At 36.8% G+C, this 21,397-nt stretch overlaps 1 protein-coding gene across 6 annotated transcripts in view; it reads left to right on the forward strand.

Moving 5' to 3' along the window:
* Positions 1–21,397, forward strand: part of IPO11 (importin 11) — a 214,877-nt gene that overhangs the window by 39,578 nt on the left and 153,902 nt on the right. For all 6 annotated transcript variants that reach the window (XR_007127672.1, XM_047731305.1, XM_047731306.1 and 3 more), the window contains exons 4-7: positions 3,429–3,501; positions 4,465–4,668; positions 16,814–16,946; positions 18,768–18,826. Coding sequence is in view for 5 of the 6 variants with exons in the window: in XM_047731305.1 (XP_047587261.1) it covers positions 3,429–3,501; positions 4,465–4,668; positions 16,814–16,946; positions 18,768–18,826 (469 nt within the window). In the remaining variant the exon portion in view is untranslated. The remainder of the gene's footprint in view (positions 1–3,428; positions 3,502–4,464; positions 4,669–16,813; positions 16,947–18,767; positions 18,827–21,397) is intronic.

Consider the following 21,397-nt stretch of genomic DNA (forward strand, 5'->3'; position numbering starts at 1 on the left):
CTTTTGTTGTGGTGGAATACTTTAATTCTACATATATTTTAAACTCCACAACGTACTGTTTTTGTTTTTTAAAGATTTTATGTATTTGACAGAGAGAGAGATCACAAGTAGGCAGAGAGGCAGGCAGAGAGAGAGGGGGAAACAGGTTCCTTCCTGAGCAGAGAGCCCGATGCGGGGCTCAATCCCAGGACCCTGGGATTATGACCCAAGCCGAAGGCAGAGGCTTAACCCACTGAACCACCCAGGCGCCCCTCCTGATTCAGTTTTGAGAAATTACATATTTCTAAGAATTTATCCATTTTCTTCTAAGTTGTCCATTTTGTTGGCAGTTAATTTTTCATAATGTTCTCTTTTAATATTTTGTATTTCTGTAGTGCTGGTTATTCTCATTCATTTCTTTCTTTTTTTTTTTAAGATTTTATTTATTTATTTGACAGACAGAGATCACAAGTAGGCAGAGAGGCAGGGAGAGAGAGAGGAGGAAGCAGGCTCCCTGCTGAGCAGAGAGCCCTATGTGGGGACTCAATCCCAGGACCCCTGGGATCATGGCCTGACCCAAGGCAGTGGCTTTAACCAACTGAGCCACCCAGGCACCCCTTCTCATTCATTTCTGATTTTGAGTCCTCCCTCTCTCTTCTTTTTCTAGTCTGGCTAGAGGTTTATCAGTTTTGTTGATCTTTTCAAAGAATGCCCTGTGGCTTCATTGATGTGTTCAATTGTTTTTTTAGTTTCTATTTCATTTATTTCTGCTCCAATCTTTACTATTTCCTTCCTTCTGCTGGTTGGGGTTTTTGTTTGTTTGTTTCCTAGCTTTTTTAGATGTAAGGTTAGGTTACTTATTTGAGACTTTTCTGGCTTCTTGAAGTAGGCCTGTGTGACTATAAACTTCCCTCCTAGAACAGCTTTTGCTGCCTCCCAAAGATTTTGGACCATTGTGTTTTCATTTTCATGTTTATGCATTTTTTTAATTTCCCCTTTGATTTCTAGTTGACCCATTAATTGTTTAGTAGTATGTTATTTAACTTCCCTGTATTTGTGTTCTTCTTAGATTTCTTCTTGAGATTGATTTCTAGTTTCATAGCGTTGTGCTCAGAAAGGATGCCTGGTATGACTTCTGTCTTTTTTAATTTGTTGAGGCCTGTTTTGTGGCCTAGTATGTGATCTCTTCTGAAGATCAGGTTCCATGTGCACTTGAAAAAGAATGTGTATTCTGCTGCTTTAGGATGGAATGTTCTGAATATATGTCTTAGGTCTTTTTGGTCCAGTGTTTCATATAGAATCACTGTGTCTTTGTTGATTTTCTGTTTTGATTGCTGGGTTGTAGGGGAGCTCTATTTTCAATTTTTTGAGGAACCTCCATACTGTTTTCCAGAGTGGCTGCACCAGCTTGCATCCCCACCAACAGTGTAGGAGGGTTACCCTTTCTCTGCATCCTCGGCAACATCTGTTGTTTCCTGACATACTAATTTTAGCCATTCTGACTGGTGTGAGGTGGTATCTCATTGTGGTTTTGATTTGTATGTCTCTGATGCCAAGTGATGTGGAGCACTTTTTCATGTGTCTGTTGGCCATCTGGATGTCTTCTTTGCAGAAATGTCTGTTCATGTCCTCTGTCCATTTCTTGATTGGATTATTCTTTGAGTGTTGAGTTTGAAAAGTTCTTTATAGATGTTGGATACTAGCCCTTTGATACATCATTTGCAAATATCTTCTCCCATTCTTTCGGTTGTTTTTTGGTTTTGTTGACTTTTTCCTTTGCTGTGCAAAAGCTTTTGATCTTGATGAAGTCCAGTAGTTAATTTTTGCCTTTTTTTTCCTTGACTTTGGTGATGTTTCTAGGAAGAAGTTGGGGCGGCTGAGGTCGAAGAAGTTGCTGCCTGTGTTCTCAAGGATTTTGATAGATTCTTGTCTCACATTGAGGTCTTTCATCTATTTTGAGTCTATTTTTGTGTGTGGTGTAAGGAAGTGGTCCAGTTCCATTCTTCTGCATGGGACTGTCCAATTTTCCCAACACCATTTGTTGAAGAGACTGTCTTTTTTCCATTGGACATTCTTCCCTGCTTTGTCAACGATGAGTTGACCATAGAGTTGAGGGTCCATTTCTGGGCTCTCTATTCGGTTCCATTGATCTATGTGTCTGTTTTTGTGCAAGTACCATACTGTCTTGATGATGACAGCTTTGTAATAGAGCTTGAAATGTGGAATTGTGATGCTGCCAGCTTTGGTTTTCTTTTTCAGGATTCCTCTTCAGGGTCTTTTCTGGTTCGATAGAGATTTTAGGATTATTTGTTCTATTTCTTTGAAATAAGTTGATGGTGTTTTGATAGGGATTGCAATAAATGTGTAGATTGCTCTAGGTAGCATAGACATTTTCACAGTATTTGTTCTTTCAGTCATGAGCATGAAACATTTTTCCATTTCTTTGTGTTTTCCTCAATTTCTTTCATGAGTATTCTATAGCTTTCTGAGTACAGATTCTTTGCCTCTTTGGTTAGATTTATTCCCAGACATCTTACAGTTTTGGGTGCAATTTTAAATGGGATCGACTCCTTAATTTCTTTCTTCTGTCTTGTTGGTGTATAGAAATGCAACTGATTTCTGTACATTGATTTTATATCCTGATACTTTACTGAATTCCTGTATGAGTTCTGGCAGTTTTGGGGTGGACTCTTTTGGGTATTCCATATGAAGTATCATATCTGCAAAGAGTGAGAGTTTGACTTCTTTGCTGATTTGGATGCCTTTTATTTCTTTTTTTTTTTTTTTTTTAAAGATTTTATTTAATTATTTGACAGACAGAGATCACAAGTAGGCAGAGAGGCAGGCAGAGAGAGAGGAGGAAGCAGGCTCCCTGACGAGCAGAGAGCCCAATGCGGGGCTCGATCCCAGGACCCTGGGATCATGACCTGAGCTGAAGGCAGCAGCTTTAACCCACTGAGCCACCCAGGCGCCCCATGGATGCCTTTTATTTCTTTTTGTTGTCTGCTAAGACTATTTGATTTCTAGTAAGTCTCTCATCTCAGATATCCTCTGATTCTTGATCCTCCATAGAATAACCTCACTCAAATTTTATAAAAGAAGTCAATGGAAGACACTTTTCATTTAGCAACGACTAAGTTTTCTTTAGGTAACTATTTATATACCCATTAAGGAAATGTCAAAATACCACATTTCTTACTCTGAATTTGTCTTATTTTCTACTCTTTACTATTTTGTGCTTCATATTTTTTCTCCTTGTGAAGGAGTTTTGTGCTTATGAGTTATTTGATGTGCCAATATTATAAGTAATGGAAGTAATTCTGTTTGTTTAGCAAAACTAATCAGAAGCACTTGTTCCAAGGCTTTTTATTGTTAAAATTCAAAATAGTGTTTACCATTATTTATTTTTAGGAAGCATTCTTTTGCATAATAAATAAATCTTTTTACAGTGCTCTGTCGGAAGAGGAGAAATCTACTTTGCGTGCAGGGTTAATCACCAACTTCAATGAACCAGTAAACCAGGTTAGTGAGAAAACGAAAGCTAAGTATTCTTTCTTTTGCCTTACTTTTTACTTGTTTTCCAAATTAATTTTGTTTTTGGCATTAAAAATGAAATTTTATAATGTCCATTTGTGATGTTTATGGGTTTTAAATTCTGAGATTCGGTTCCAGCTATTAAGAATTTTGGTTATATTCAGCTCTTGTTTTAAAATTCAGAAGTCATTTTAAGATACACACTGTTGGAAGCAAGTCTCTATATATTTATTGTGTTAGAAATTAATTTTGATGATTTGTTATTCTCCTCCCTCCTTTCTTTACCGGATGTCTTCTCTATTCCTTCATCCATCACATTTTTGATTCTCACTGTGTACACTGAGGGGGTTAGATAATAGATTACACAGTTAATTTTTTTTTCCTACAGAGTGAGATTTTTCTTAAAAGAGTAAGTTTTGCTTATAGTTACAAAAATCCTTAGATTTTTACAAGTTCCTATTTATTACACTTAATTAATTTGAATATTTAAAAAGTGTTGTATCTTTGATACTTACTGTGTTAGCAATGAAAACAAATTGAAAAATATTAATTGAAAATAATAAAACCATCAGTTGTTAGCATAATAGAACTTTAAGGGATGAACCATAGCTCTTTCCCCAAATATTTAGTGAGATGAGTAGCATTGTTGTGCTTTTTTGCATATTGCCATAGTGTCTGGTATTTAAAAGAAGACATCTAGATTTTCATATCTACTTCTTCCTTTAGTCTGTTGGAATGTATTATTTTGGGAGAAGTTACATGAAGAAAATCTAGCCTTGATTCATAGACCATACTTTGTGAATAACTATGTTCAGTAAGTAGTTTTCAGGGAAATTTTATTTACTTTTGTCCAGTGTCTAACTAACCATCAACTAACTAACTGAATGCATTCCTTATCTGCTGATTTGATTACATATGTTTATTTTTGATGATTAATTTTTTTCCCTTTAGATTGCAACTCAGATTGCAGTGCTAATTGCGAAAGTTGCTCGATTGGACTGTCCTAGACAGTGGCCTGAACTGATTCCCACTCTTATAGAATCTGTGAAAGTCCAAGATGATCTTCGACAGCACAGAGCATTACTTACCTTCTATCATGTTACCAAGACTCTGGCTTCCAAACGACTGGCTGCTGATAGGAAATTGTTTTATGATGTAAGTGATTTAACATAGTTAAATTTGATTATGGAAACTGCTACTGATAAGAAAATGCCTGTAGTTTTACCCCTCTAAATATTTTAATCAAAGACTATGAATTCTTTCCAGTGGCCCTAAAAGCTTTAGTATAATAGGTAACATTTGAAAGATTTTAAACTGGATAGTGATGAATAAGATTGCTTAGTTGCCAGTGAGCAGGGATTGGTTGGTAGTGAAATGGTCTGAAGGCAGAGATCATTTTGAGGCTTTTGAGGTTCAGATGGAAACAAGAAGCTGTGATAAAGAGAACATTTATGAAGGATAGAGTTGGAATATAGAAAGTTAAAATTGTCATTCCTGGGCAATTGATGCCTGTAGGGCAGATGTAGGCAAGGAGTCTGACAGAAGTGGTGGGTGAGAGCCCTTTATTGGGTGTTTTAGCACCATTTTTTGAAGAGACTGCATTTTTTTTTTTTTTAAAGATTTTATTTATTTATTTGACAGAGAGAGATCACAAGCAGGCAGAGAGGCAGGTAGAGAGAGAGGAGGAAGCAGGCTCCCTGCCGAGCAGAGAGCCCGATGCGGGGCTCGATCCCAGGACCTTGAGATCATGACCTGAGCCGAAGGCAGAGGCTTAACCCACTGAGCCACCCAGGTGCCCTCATAGTATTTTTAACAGTGTTCGTGTTTGCCTTTGTAATCCTCACTTTGAGGATATAATTTGGGACTCTGCATTTGTAACAGACTTCCCAGATAGTTCTTGCATATATCAGAGTCTAAGTCAGAGTCACATTAAGTTCTCTACTTTGAACCCAGTTGGTTTAAATAGCCAATATTAGGTTTATCCAAGGATGTTGAGTGTTTTGTTGAAGGTTGTTTTCTAAATCATTGCTTTTGCATGCTATCCAACTAGGATTTAAGAAATGGACTGTTTATTCTCTCAGATCTTTCTGTGAATTTCTTGCTGATTTTGCTCGACTTTATCTCCATCTTACACTCTTCCACTTACTTTTATATTGGCTCTTTTCCCAAGTCAAATGTCTAGAAGGTTTGAGGGTTGCGATTATTTCATGAAAGAGTACCCTTCCTCAGAAGTCTGAATTCGTAGTTCAGCTTTCTCAAGTTGTATTCTCCTAACGTGTTGCTTTAGTTTTCAGGTATAATTTATATTTAGCCTAAGCAGTTTCAAGGAATCGTATCTAATCAGAGACTGTATTCTGGGTGCTTGTTTGAGTTAGCTTTCTGAGCCCTTCAACTTTCTTGGTCAGTTTTCTTGTAGTATGAGGAGGCTGTTTGTCTCTGTATGTTATAAAATATACGTCTTCCTACCATCCTGTATGTACTTCAGGCATCGTATTTATTCCATGGTGCTGACTTAGAATTGTTGACTTATCTTTCTGAGATCCACTTCACTGTGAGTTTCATGGGAGAGAAAATTGTAGTCTTTATTGTTATAGTCTTACTGTCAAGCCCGGAAGGATGCAGAAAAGTGGGTGGTGCTCAGTAACTGTTAAATGAATAAGTAGAAGAGGAGACTTGTTCTTAGGTACCTTCCAGATTTCAAAGTGGCATAGTATAAAAGAGCAGGAATTTTGGGAGGATATGTAAAACCTAAGATACCTGGAAAAAAATTCAGCTTAGCACCTTTCAGTATGGATTGGAGTGACTGAACCTGGAAACACAGAGCATAGTATAGAGGGAAATACAATCATGTCTGATGGGTTTGATGGGGTATAAGATGTGTAATCGAATTGAAGGTAGTATATGTAGGAAGACATCATTATAAAAAACAGTTTTGCTAGTTAATAAAGTAGCCCTTATTATTTTGGTAATCTGAAGTATAGGAAAGTTCTTTTAAAAATGCTTTTATTGTGATGCTAAGTGGTCTTCATGTACTGAATTAATTTCCCACATTAAAAAATGTGAGGTCATAGTTGAGCTAGTTCTTCTAGCAAAGGAGTGCAGCATACACTTAAAAGTAGAACATGCTGCTCAGTGCAACCCATGTCTAAGAGGCTATTTCTATAGCCTCTTTTTCTTTCACATTAAAATAAAGTATGTTCTTTTGAGGGGTGCTGTATTATAGAATCAGCAGTTGAGAGAAAATTGTTGGCAGTCACAAAAGTGAGCTCGATTTGATATAAAAATGGATTTTTTATAAAACTATGCTTTTCATGGAAACCTGAATGTAAAAATATTGATGTTAACTCTTAAGGCTAAAACTTAGAAATTTTAAAAACTGAAGGGTTGATGAATAAATTCCCACTGAACAGATGTGTATTGTTTGCATGATAGGGGTAAAAGGAAACGGAAGCAAGATGAAACCACATTACAATATAGTTGACCCTAGAACAGCGCAGGTTTGAACTGCGCAGATCCACTTACATATGGAATCTTTTTACAGTATGGTTCTGTAAATGTTCTTATTATTTTTGTAGTACGTTCTCTTTCTCTAACTTTATTGTAAGAATACAGTATATAATACATACGACATACAAAACACATGTGTTAATCAACTGTTTATGTTACCAAGAAGGCTTCTGATCGACAGTAGACTACTCATAGTTAGGTTTTGGGGGAGTCAAAAGTTAATTCACAAATTTTCGACTGTATGTGGAGGCAGGTGTTGCCCCTAACCCTTATGTTGTTCAAAGGTCAGTCACACTTCAGAATAGTCTTCCTGATGAGTTAGTATGTGTTCTAAATAAGCTAACAAAATGGAGCCACATAGCTACTTTGAGATGGATTGGTTAGTGTTAAGATCACTCAGCCTTGTAGCGGAGACTTTCATATTTACTTTTTGGAAACCTCTAACTTCGTGCTTATGATCCCTAGGGGAAATTCCCAAATAGTTGAAATTATGAATGTTAAATATGTGAGTGTACCAAGGTGCCACTTACATGGTATAACTCTAGCCTTCAGGATATTATACTGTAGTGAAGTTTACTTAAAACATAAATATGTGTTTGTTTGTTTTTAAGATTTTATTTATTTGAGAGAGAGTGCGAATGAGAGAGAGCATGAGCTGGGTTGGGGGAAGGCAGAGGGGCAGAGGGAGAGAAGGAGAGGGACAAGTAGACTCCTCACTGAGTAAGGAGCCCGATGTGGGGCTCAATTCCAGGACCCATGGGATAGCCTGAGCTGAAGGCAGATGCTTAACTGAGCCACCCAGGCATCCCATAAATGTGTGTTTCTAAGCAAATCAGTAAATAGGTGAAATAGTTTGTTTTCAGTTTGTTTGCTTTTTTTTTTTTTTTTTTTGAAGATTTTATTTACTTGTCAGAGAGGAGTGAGAGCGAGCACAGGCAGACAGAGAGGCAGGCAGAGGCAGAGGGAGAAGCAGGCTCCCTGCCAAGCAAGGAGCCTGATGTGGGACTCTATCCCAGGACGCTGGGATCATGACCTGAGCTGAAGGCAGCTGCTTAACCAACTGAGCCACCCAGGCGTCCCTTGTTCTTTGTTTTTAAGATTCTATTTATTTATTTGAGAGAGAGAAAGAGAGAGCATAAGAGGGGAGAAGGTCAGAGGGAGAAGCAGATCCCCCATGGAGCTGGGAGCCCAGTGTGGGACTGGATCCCAGGACTCTTGGGATCATGACCCGGGCTGAAGGCAGTAGCCTAACCCAACTGAGCCACCCAGGCACCCTGTTTTCAGTTTCATTTGGGTGATTCTGATTGCTTCACTAAGTGCCATATTGATTCTAGATCTTGTCTCTTGCTCTGCCAAATTTTATATTGACTTTTAAAAACACTGTTTAAAGAATGGCTTCAGATTTTATAGAGGGTCATTACCTACTATGAGCCTGCGTGGGGATTTGAGCTTTTATGTGTATGTCTAGGCTAACATTAAATAGGAGGGGAAAAAGAGCCTTTTGGTGGGAACTTTTTTTTTTTAAGATTTTATTTGACACACAGAGATCACAAGTAGGCAGAGAGGCAGGCAGAGAGAGAGGAAGAAGCAGGCTCCCTGCTGAGCAGAGAGCCAGATGTGGGGCTTGATCCCAGGACTCTGGGATCATGACCTAAGCCAAAGTAAGAGGTTTTAACCCACTGAGCCACCCAGGCGCCCTTGGTGGGAACTTTTAAGGGAGGAGAGTGACTCATTGGGCTAGCTTGAGCCAGAAAAAGGTCCGGGGGGAGCTGTGCACTGAACAGAAGAGATTTTTAGTATAGCATGGTGCTTGTCTCTTCCGTAGTATACAAACCATTACCTGGGTCCTAGAAAAGGGGACTCAGGAAAAGGAGAGTAAAAACTCAAAAAAATTTACTACTAAACTCTCTTCATAAGTTCCTCTTGAAGTAGTATTGTTTGTTCTGGCCACAAGACAAATATTGGGTTCCTACTCTGCTAGTCACTGTATTAGATGCCTGAAACACAGCTATGAACAAAGATAAGGTTTCAAGTGGGAAGAAGGGTAGTTTGGCCTTTTTCTTCCCCTTCACAAATTGTGATTCTTTGAATACATGAGAGCATCATTTAGGTACCAAGGCAGAACACAGGTCTGTGACTGTGCAAGGATTAGAGGACTTAGGGAAATGTAAGATCAAGCCCATGACCCTCCTGGGCTTCAGCTATACCAGTGGCAGGTTTGAGAATAAAAAGAAAATGAGGGTTTACTAAAAAGAGATGTAGGTAACAGATGCTACAGGTCTTTAGGAATGTCCCTCAATGGAAATAAGTAAATATCTGTTGACAGACTTTGGCAGTTTGATTGGAAATTGTTTTTGTGATAGATCTTGTACCCACTGGAGCTTCTGTCCTGAGACATTTTGGTAGTTTGATATAAAGTTTGATATATATATATATATATATATATATATATATATATATCTCCATTGAACCATGGTTCAATGGAAGCAAATTTATATTTAATTTATATTTGAGCATTGTATTAAAACAAAAACTGATTACTACCAGAATAACTATGTTTTTTGTCATACTGATGTTTTTTAAATTTCTTATTTTGAATATTTTTTGTCTTTTAAATTTTTAAAACATGTAGATGGCAAATGAAAAATACAAACTGCCATATACCCATCACTTAGATTTGGCAGTTAACATTTTGCTGTTTTTGTTTTTTCACGTTTTTTCCTAAGGTGTTTAAAGTATTTAGTGATAAATACTTGAGTATTCATCTGTAAAAGGATACTTAATTTGTTTATAATTGTTTAACTTTTATCAAACCTAAGAAAAATAAAAACGGTGATTTTAGTACCATTTAATACTTTCAGCAAATTATCTGCATTGTTCTCAAATATATTCTAACAAGTGGTTTGTGTGAGCCAGAAAACTGAATAAGGTGGGTATCTTATAAGGTTTGGTTGTCTTTCAAGTAAGTGTCTTTTAATTTAGAATAGTACTCATTTCCTTTTTTTTTTTTTTCATGCCACTTGGTGAAGGAATTGGCTGACTTGTCTTACAGGATTTTGTACGTTCTTCATCTCTTGATTATGTTCCTTTTTGTTGAGATTAAGGTCAAGCAGGTTTGACAACTATAGATTATGGGTAATATTTTGTGCCCCACTGTTAGGGATGAATTACAAGACTTTGATTTAAGAGTTTTTCACTGGTCGTGTTTCTTAGGAGAAAATTGTGAGAACCATGTTCTGGAAGCTAAAAAGGTGGAAGAATTTTTTAAATGCTAAAAGAAATATAACTTCTGTAATGGTTCCTTTTTGACATTCAAGGAGTGAAGGCTTTGTACTTATACGTTAAAAAGGCACTCAGCAGTCAGTGGGTGGCAGTGTTTCTTCTGGTTTAGAAAAAGAATATGCAAGTGTTTGTGGTTTTTGTGAACCAGTACCTAAAACGTTTCGTTAAATAGCTTATTTTCATATGGTCTCACTGAATTGTCTCCCTTTTCCCCTCCACATTTTTGAACATTAGAAATTTTCTACATTAGAAAATGTAGAAGAAATATTTTTATTTCATGTACTTGCTTCAATATTTTCCCTTTTCCAGCTGAGCTTTCTGTAAGCATATATCAGGTGGTGGTTTCTGGCGCTGCTAGAAGCTTGTGCAGGACTTGTTTACCTAGGATAGTTGGCAGTGCTTCTTCCCAGATTCCTGTGGTTTCTTCCTTCATTATCTGTTTTTCTCCTTTTATGCTTGGGCTGAAAGGGTAGTGCCGTTGCTTATTCTTTATTACAGCCATCTTTTGTTTGGGTAGAGGCCATTTGTTTGTAGGCTAGCTAAAAAGAATCTTGAATTAGAGTTTTAATAGATGCCTAATGTCCTTAATTAGGTGCTTAGTTCCAGAACTGGAGTATGAGACAAAAAAGAATATGAATTAAAAATGTCTTCCGCAATACTACCAATTCTTTCTTGATTTTTGCCTTAAATGCTGTATGCCTTCATTTAGCAATACCTGCTGTGTGCCAAGCTACTTAGGTGCTTTTCATATTTATATTGTTGGGTCCCCCAAAATTGAGTACCCCAGTAATGGGTCCGTGATTAAAAGAGCGAGACTGATACAAAGCGAAGGTCAAGCAATCATACCGACCGTCAAACAGACCTGTCGGGGCCTCCCCTCCAGAGAGGATGACCCCTCCCTGCTTTCCAGACTAACTTTTATAGAGCAAAGGCCATGTGGTTGGGCCTGGCCATGCACAGGTGGCCAATGAGATTGTAACACACACAGGAAACTCCACAGTGATGCTAGGTGACAAATTGAATTACAATTTACCCTAGTAGACATTTGAACCAGCCTATCACACCTTGGTTAGGATTGGCGCCAAAAGGCTCCCAAAGGGCGGGGGCCCATACTCCTTGGTAGCTAGGAGACAGTATGCTCCCCCACTGATTGAATACCTCCATCTGGCCTGACCCACCCTTGTACTTGGACTTTGTTACCTGGGACTGGTTTCCAGGACTCGCTTTTAAATAAGTTCCCCTGGGGGGAGGGGGCAAGGTCAATTTAAGCTTTACAGCAAAATGGCAGTTCAACCAGGGTGGGGCTGCTCTGGCTGAATAGGCCCTTACAATATGATTAATTAAAGTGATACTTTCATACTATTAATTTTCAGAGCTGGAAAGTAGGAAGAATTAATAGATCTAACTTTGCCTTTAATATCTGTAAATGTTATGGAAATTTTTAAGAAAAAGGGGATGAAAATTTCAAAAATTGCTGAAAGTTGTTTAAGGTAGAATGGATAGAACTTTTGATTATCTGAATTATTAAACCTTCTTAAATATGTTTTAGAGTAAAATGATAAATGGAGAAGAGGACGATTTTATGGAGCAAAATGGAATTTTATTATAATGACTGATTCCACTGTAATGAAAAACTTCCTTTTCTTCACTTTTGTGACTGTAAGAACGTTTAGTATAGTGTTCACAGATGTTCTGTGGTATATTTTGCTTTTTGTGTTGGGAGTGAGTAGGGAGGATTTTATGTTGGGTATGTGTACTGTAATTTACATTTTGTATATGCAGATGGTAGAACTCTCTAAAGGGGTATTCTCCTGGCAATAGAAGTGTGCCTGAAAAAATTGTAACAGTTACACTAGTTTTGCCATTTTGTTAATGTTAGTGTAAAGTACCTTGAAAATAAATCTGACTTGTTTTTGTTAGCTAGAATGCAACTGGAAGTTACAGAAGACGTCTCAAGTAAGACAGCCTAAAGCTGAAAGCTATCAGCAGAAGGAAGGAGGGGAAGGGCCAAAAGCTGGGAAGGAATGTGTTTTGTTTTGCAGAACCAGCAGTTCCAGCCAAGGGGAGGCCCAACCAGGTGTTTCACCTGAGAGCCCCTTGCTAGCTATCTCCCCTGATAGCTCCTATGTGAGCCAGTTTGAGCTGGATTAGAAGTGAGGACTTGTGCAGAAGCCCACCTACATTGTCCTGAAGTTAGCTTTTTTTTTTTTTTTAAAGATTTTATTTATTTATTTGACAGAGAGATCACAAGCAGGCAGAGAGGCAGGCAGAGAGAGAGGAGGAAGCAGGCTCCCCGCTGAGCAGAGAGCCCGATGCGGGGCTCGATCCCAGGACTCTGAGATCATGACCTGAGCCGAAGGCAGAGGCTTAACCCACTGAGCCACCCAGGCGCCCCTGAAGTTAGCTTTAGTTCATTATAATTCTAAGGCCTCCTCCTGTGGGCAGAGCTTTCTGCCAGTTTTTGAAGATAGGACATATGTACCAGCAGGCATTTTGACATGTTAGACAAGCACAGTCAAACCAGAGTACTTATGTGAGCTCCTGCTCCTGCCCTTTCATACATTGAATAAAGGCACTAACCTCATGGGGAGAGTGGTTTGAGAGCTAGCTCCTTGTCTCCTTATTTGTAACAAATAATACAAAGTTCTTTGCTTTCAACACTTTCTTGGGTTGTGTTATATTTGATGCACCCCCAGTGATGAACCTCGAGTTCAGTTATGTTATGCTGGTGATTTAGAGTGGTAGATTATCCCTTACAAGTTTTTTTCTTCAGCTGGTGTCAGATTCCATTTAGCCAACTTTTTTCCCTCAAGCTTAATACTACTTTTTAATTAAGGAACTAGGGAATGGTTACTGTTATTTTCTTTATTGAGTCTGGCATGTAGTGCTAGAGGAGTACATTGAGAATTAGATGAAAGGCACTGACTCTTAGGATTGATGAATGGGACTTGCTCCAAATTTTATATACATACAAAGATTATATATTTATATATGAACAGTGTTCAATTTATATTAACTCTTGCGTAGGTACTTCATATCAGTAATAGAACAAAAGTTCATGTTTTTCTGTTGAGTGTTGTACAAAGGAGTGTTGAGACTTATGGAAGAATTTGTTAGGTGAGATTCTCATTCAGTTTATTGCATCCATATTAATAGCAGTATTGATCTTGGTGAGTATGGGTCAGTTTTCCTTTTTGTTATGAAAAGAAGATTCTACCATTATTGAACTGTTACATAGCTTTTGGAGAACAGGATTTACTATATTGATTCTGAGTGTATGGGATAGTATCTACTTAGTATTTGTATTTTGGGACTAGAAAGTTTAAACAATTTATACAATTAATATTTGTTTATTTTACTAAATTACTGTGTAGTTAATTGCTATGTACTATATTAAGAAGCTTTAGAACATAGAGGTTGAAAAATGTAAGCCGAGCACCTTCCTTGGTTTCAGACCTGTCTCTTCCTCTTCCTAATTACACTCTTTGCTCTTGGGCAAGTTACTTAACCTTTCAATACCTCAGTTTCCTTATTGTGAAAAGGGTATATATCTACTTTTTATATTGTGATGGTTAAATAAGGTGATAAAGGTGAACTGTTGAGAGCATTGCCTAGTGCAGAGTAGTTTCAGTAAGTAACTCTTATTCTGTTGTTAACTTAGTTAATTTTATCATGTGATTAACATAACCTACATGAATACTTGTTTCCTGGACATACCTTTTATAAGAGTTCAAGGGACTTAAAATAACACTGATTAAAAAAAATATATAGACAAACCTTCTGAACATTTTATTTTATTTTATTTTTTTAATTTTATTTATTTATTTTTATTTATTTTTTAAAGATTTTATTTATTTATTTGACAGAGAGAAATCACAAGTAAGCAGAGAGGCAGACAGAGAGAGAGGAGGAAGCAGGCTCCCTGCTGAGCAGAAAGCCCGATGTGGGGCTCGAACCCAGGACCTGGGATCATGACCTGAGCTGAAGGCAGCGGCTTAACCCACTGAGCCACCCAGGCGCCCCCCTTCTGAACATTTTAAATGAAATCTATATGTAGAAGTTAATGTGAAACAAGTAGTTTTTAGAAATTTTCAAAAAGATTTTATTTATTTATTTATTTTATTTATTTATTTATTTAATTTGACAGAGGGGGAAAGAACAAGAACAGGCATGGGGAGCATCAGAGGGAGAGGAGAAACAGGCTCCCTGCTGAGCAGGGAGTCTGATGTGGGATTCCATCCCAGGACCCTGGGGTCATGACCTGAGCCAATGGCAGATGCTTAACAGACTCAGCCACCCAGGTGCCCCTGAAACAAATAGTTTTAAGGAGGAGATATGAAGGAGAGATGGAATGTAAGTTGTAAGTAAGAGACTGCTTTAGAGTGTAATAATTTTCTGTTCTTATTTGAAATTGGGGTATGTCTCCCCTTAGATCTTATTTAGTACATAAGTATAAAATGGGTCTAAAAATTATGGCCAGGGCTATAGACTTCAGTTTACTTTGTTGAAATATTTGCTGCAATAAGAAATTATACTTTAGTTTAAAACTTTGCTTTTAGGTTTTCTGTATGTACCATTATTATTCCTTCCCTACCTCTAAATGCCTTTCTTTTCTTTCACTTTATTCTGGCAGACAAATAGTTTGGTGATTTATATGTTTGGAAAAGTATAGGATGCTCTAACTTACATTTACCAGTAAGTGTGATAAAAATTAAGATGATGGGTTTTCCAATTCTAGACAGATATTTTAGCCCCATATTCTCAGAAAGGACTTGATTTACTAAGAAAAATATTGAAGTTCACTGTAGTTCTAAGTAAAACTTATATGTTTTTTGAAGTGTTTTCTTTTTTTTCCTTCAGATAATATCCCTTCTGATTAGATTGGCTGTTTGCTTCTCTTTTATAGCATTGTTCCCTAGGATGATAACCAATTTTAGACCCTTAACTTTTTAATGGTATTGCTGCTTTTTGTACAGTAGTATTGAGCTAATTATCACCACGTTATTTTGACTATCATGAAACATACGATTAAATAATTAGATTTTACTCTCTAAAATATTCTACATGTATTTGAGAATATGCTGAATTTACTTAATGAGTGGTCATTGTACCTCTTTCAAGCATATGCATAAGATAAGGAAGGACCAAAGCTCTGATCAGTCGATGAAGATAGGAGGCCTTTTGGATTCTGCCAGTTTATTACTTACTTTGGATAAAGGAAAGAAATTAGATACATTGGTACCAACTCCTTGTGATTTTTGTTCCACATACCAAAAAGAATGACCAAAGCAATATGGGCTGAATGACTCAGGTGCAAATTATGGGATGCCCCATTGCTAAGGAGCCACTTCTGAGCCGTAACTAAACGGTTTTATTTTCTGCAGCTCTGTTTTGAGGGGGATGGGTCAGAAAACTTAAATCTCATCAGAACACAGGAGGTGAGAGGTGAGCAGGAGGTGATCTTGTAGAAGTTCCTTACAGGCTTTCCATTTCTTGTTTTCCAGGAGGATTGTAATATGTTCTGCTGATACTCTTGTTAGTTGAGGGTCAAGCTTTTTGTGGCCTATGTAGATACTTGCAGAGTCACCAGGGGGATTTGGCAAAGCTCTTTCCCTACATCTGTAAGCACAGGCCGTTAAAATTACTGAATTAAAATAATAGAAATGAAATTTTTTAATAGAAATTTTATTTAAAAGATTGCATTTCTGACTGGTTTCTGATGCCTAAAATTACTATAAACCCAGTGTTTAGTGGAAATAATGTACTTTTATCTGGAATAAGAAAAAGGGTTCTAGAGTTTGCTACTGATAACTAGTCATTCATGTGTACTTTCATCTCATTTTTATTTAAATTAAATGGCCATATAGACTCAGCTGGATTTCTTTTAGACCTTCTGGAAAAACGAACAAAAAAGCTGAAGGTAACCCTGGAAATGGTTCTGCCTCAACCTGGGTGGCAGAGGCCAATTGTATCCCCGTGTGAAAGTGAGGTTTGTAGATGTCAGTACATATTAGGAAAGCAGCCTGACAAGCATTGTGGTTTGTATGTTCCTGCTTTAAATGCCCTAAAACCATAATGGGTGGAACTGGCAGAACACAGAAACCTGATTCTTTTGTATTTCTTAGTATATTGCTTTATATGTTATACTCAATGACAGTCTTGTCACTGTTTTAAAAAACTGAGTGTTGCAACATACTAGTATAAGAAAAAGGTGTAAGTAGAAAATGTCAAACTGCAGTGCGGGCATTAGTCTAAGTTCTGTTTCAAGAGAAATAAATATTTTAGGTGTGTATATGTGTTCACAGCAGTAGCCAGCGGTCCTTGATACTGTACATTCTGTCTTAAGAAGTTTGAAACTTTATAAATGATGTAACTGTTTCACATCTCATTGAAAATGACATGAAAACTGTAATTAAAAACTGACCTAAAAACTGAAATGTTTTACTGTGTTGATCTAGTTGACTACTGAAATTTGTTTTTTGTGAACAAATCTGTTGATATTTCTTTGCAGTTAGCTTCTGGAATTTATAATTTTGCCTGCTCTCTGTGGAATCACCATACAGACACATTCCTTCAGGATGTTTCTTCTGGCAGTGAAGCTGCAGTTCTAAGTTCACTAGAACGAACTCTGCTGTCATTGAAAGGTACTGTTAAACTTGATATGTTCATTTTGGAAATGACATACCTCAAAAGAGTCAACACATAGTTCCTCTGATGGATTATCTGCTCTCACTTGCCCTGGGAGAGTAAGTGGTTAATTAGTCTCTCCCTCACAAACAAGGCCTTATTTGTGGTTGGTTTTTCTTTTGTGAGAATGGCCTTTCCTCTAATTTGTAAAAGTGTGGGATAGTTTTATGTTATAGCCACATTTCTGGGGTCTCAGGGCTCAATGTTCCTTTCGAATACTTCTACTTTTTTTTTGTTTCTACTTTACACTTCTCTTTCTGGGCTCCTATCCTTATTGTTGCTGTGCTAACTTCACTAAACTTCATTCCTCAGGTGTTAGTTGAGCTCTGTCTCCCAGGTCTGTTTTTCATGAGAATTCAAGCTTCTGTCTTTTTTGTTGGTACCTCAGGCTCACTTGGATTTTAGAAAGTGCTTGATGGCATGCCATCTTGGCCTGTGTTTTCCTATGCTTTGCTTGTAGGTCTCCCTTAGCCTGAATTTCTATTTTACCTTCCCTGAGGTGGTTACCGACAAATGTATTCTGAGATTCCTTTCCTTTATAAAACACTCACACTTGGCTCATTCTCTTTGTCTTCCAGTCTCTCTTTTCTTCTGGCACTTAGGCTTTTTTAGTTTGTGTTTCTTAGTTTGATCTCAGGCAGCCTTTAGTTCTCTTACTGTGGCTCATTTTGCATCCTTTGGCTTTACTGATAAGCCCTTTTACCATACTCCCCTTAATACCTTAGGATGCCGTTCTCCAGTCTTGGCACTGTTCTCATGCATCACTTAACAATGATCAGACAGTGGATGCACAGACTTCAAACTGTTCAGCACATTTTGGTGAACTACCTTGTAGACCAAAAGCATGAATGATTTTAAGGGACTGTTGACAAGTAAAATTCATTATACAGGTGGTTATTATGTAAATGAGCGGAGATGGTTTTGTCAACATCCTTGAGGAAGAAATGAAAAGGCTTCAGAGAGAGAAACAGTTATCCAGAAAGAATTAGAGAAACTCTTAAAGTGGTGTGACTTTGAATTTTATAGTCTCTGGTGCTGCCGTCATCTTTGTGTTACTGATTTGTGCTGTTTTGCATGTATTATATTACTGAATTCTGTCATAACCCATGAAATAGGACTAACCATAGTTTACAGACAGGGACTGTGAGATCTAGAAAAGTTGTCCAAAGTAATACAGTTGTAGACACTGGAAGTAGGATTTAAATATAGATCTGACTTCCAGTCGTTTATCCTGCTTGTCTCCCTGTGTATACCAGTTACTCATAAAATGTGGTGTTTATTTATACTTGAGCACTGTAGTCTATTTCAGATTTAGAAATAGTTCAGCTTCTATGTCCTTTACAGGAGATACTGTATTTTCATTAACGTAGTCTAAAACTTAATGAAGCTTTTTGGTCACTGTTGAGACATATTTCATGATTATTGAATAAAGATAACTTTCTCAGTTTGAACTTAAAGGTGTTATTACAGGTGAGAAGTACTGACAGTTATAGCAATTAAATTATATTTTGCAGTACAGTTTTTTAGAAACAGTAATTAAGATATGTGAGAAGAGCATAGCTTTTGAGTCACGAAGACTTTGTTAGCATTCTGTCTTTCCTATTTGGAAGCGACCCAGTGATCAGGGATTACCTTTCTTTATTGTATGAAAGGATAAAGTTAGAGTAACCCCCAATCTTGATGAGGCTTTGCAATTCTGAGTCTTTGTTATGATTATGATTGTAATAGGTTAAAATATGAGGCATTTAGATGCAATAAAGCTCAATTTTACTTTTCAGTGCTGCGTAAATTAACTGTTAATGGATTTGTGGAACCTCATAAGAATATGGAGGTGATGGTAAGTGAAAGCAGTTACTGATTCTTTGTGGCTTTGGGAAAGTGCTTTGTATTTTCCTGAATGTTTTAAAGCTTATTCTTTTTACTTGGCATTCATTGATAACTTTTTATTAAGTGACCTTTATTAAGTGACCTTTTACCATTTGGTATATGTTATACTATGCTTTTTAGATATACGGCCTTTTTTTTCAGAAAAGCGGCTCCTTCGTGAAGGGGAGGAAGTAAGCCTAGGACAGTACTCGAGTGCCATGATACATTGAGAGTATTATTTATAATTTGAATTGAGGTGAACTTCTTGAATTTGAATGCTGTTACTACATTTCTAGGTCCATTGTGGACTTAGATATTTAAAATGAATTCTTTTGTTTGATCATAACATTTATGTGTGCTCTTTGTAGTCAACTGAAAAAATATATATAAGAAGGGAAAACCTTATTGTTAAGCCCATTTGTGATGTATATTTATTGTTTGTATGGCATCATCTACTTTTTCTGTCTACAAGAGTATATAGCTGTATATATTTAATCCTGAAACAAAATGAGATTGTATTACATATTTATTCAGATCTGTGTTAGTTTTCACAGTGAGTTTAAGTCAGCTAAAATGTTGCTTTCTATAGGTTTCTATGGCTTGCTTTCTATAGGTTTATGTAGGTTGCTTTCGGATGTTGAACAGGATTGTGAAATATGTATATCTAATTGAGTCTTTGGGTCTGCTCTACCAGATTTTACCGGAGTTACTCTGTTTGTTTGCTTTAAATCTTTAGTGTACTATGGCTGTCATTAAGATTTTGATTGCAATAATGATTCTACTGTTAAAGGAATTTAAAAGCTGGTGATACACATCACTATAGTGTTGTGTATAATGATGGCTGTTTTGTTCTAAAAAAGTGTTACATGCTTGTTTTTTTAAAAGATAAATACAGAAGGAAAGGAAATAAAAAAGTCATTTGAAAATTTGTATCAAAGATATTGCTAAAATTTGTAAGTATACTTTAAGACATTTTGTACATAGTCTTTCAGATACTCCTCTCTTTTTCTCAGTTTTATGTAAATAAGACCTATATGCTGTTTCTTGACTTGCTTTTTCTTAAACTTAGTATGTCATTGTTCTCATGGGTATGTTTCTCATGTCAGTAATATAGGTTATGTTTTTAATGATTCTTGTGATTACTGTGAGTGAGCTAGTTTTTAAAAAGTGATAACGTTAATATAGGATTCCTCTAACTTACCCGCCCAGCTATCCTTTGGAGCTAGGATTTAAATATAGTATTTAAGAGACTCATTTACTCATTGCAAAGTAATGATAAAACTGAGGGTTGCTGGGGGGGTAGGAGGGGAGGGATAGGGTCGCTGGGTGATGGACATTGGGGAGAGTATGTGCTATGGTGAGTGCTGTGAAATGTGTAAGACTGATGAATCACAGACCTGTACCCCTGGGGCAAATAATACATTATATATTAATAAAAATAATTAAAAAAAAGAAAAGTAATGATAATGACTAACAAAAAAAAATTCCTGGTTATTCACTGATGGTGTATAGGATGTTTCCAGTTTTTTTTTTTTTTTTTTTTTAATTGTTGTTCAGTGATGTCGGAATGAACATTTGGTTGTATAATGTGTCATTGTGTACTTTTCTGACGCCCTCTTCAGGCTAAATTATTAGAATTGGAAATGGTTGTGATAGCATTGATTCATATATCATCAAATTGCCAAAATATGTATCAAAAATCAGCCATAATTTTAATGCTGAATATTTTAACTATTAATATTTATTGCCATACTGCCATAAAACACTTCCAGAAACCAATTAGACAGCTTCTCCTAAATTCCTGCACCGGAATGCATTAAGTTGCATAAAGGCAGAGACTGTTTCACTCACTTTCCATTCCAGAGCTTGAAATAATTTCTGCCAATAGTAAATGCTCAGTAGTTATTTGTAAAATGAATGAATATGTGATAGAGTAGAAACAGTAGGCCAGAAGACTCAGTAATTATTTTTATATGCAGTATGATTCTGAATATCATAAATTCTGTAACTGACAGTTTGTGTTTATCGTTTTTTTTTAATAAAAATAAATCGATTTGAATCACATTCCTGTAAAGTGTAATAATGGTTTTTAGTGGAAACTGTCAATGTTCTGTGAGTTTTTGGCTTTCCCTTGAGTCTTTCTTCTGTATGCTGAAACAGTATGTCAGCTTTTACTTAGTTCAATGCTGTTTTGTAGCAGTTAAGGTATATTGACTTGTTGGAAACAAAATAGAATTTTAACAAGTTAAGGGCAGTTTCTCAAATAACATAAAGATCTTAAAAATAATGTGGAACTTAAAAGATGCTTTAGAGGGGCACCTGGGTGGCTCAGTGGGTTAAGCCTCTCTCTTCTGCTCAGATCATGATCCCAGGGTCCTGGGAACAAGCCCTGCATTGGGCTCTCTGCTCAGCAGGGATTTTGGTTTCTGGAGGCAGATAGATTTGGATTTGAATCTTAACTTGGCCTTTTCCTGATAGTGTGGCCTCTGTCCATTTACTTATCTACCCTGATACTCAGTGTCTTTTTTTTTTTTTCTTTATA

Source organism: Lutra lutra, chromosome 5, assembly GCF_902655055.1.
Source record: "Lutra lutra chromosome 5, mLutLut1.2, whole genome shotgun sequence".
In the NCBI taxonomy this organism is placed as follows: domain Eukaryota; kingdom Metazoa; phylum Chordata; class Mammalia; order Carnivora; family Mustelidae; genus Lutra; species Lutra lutra.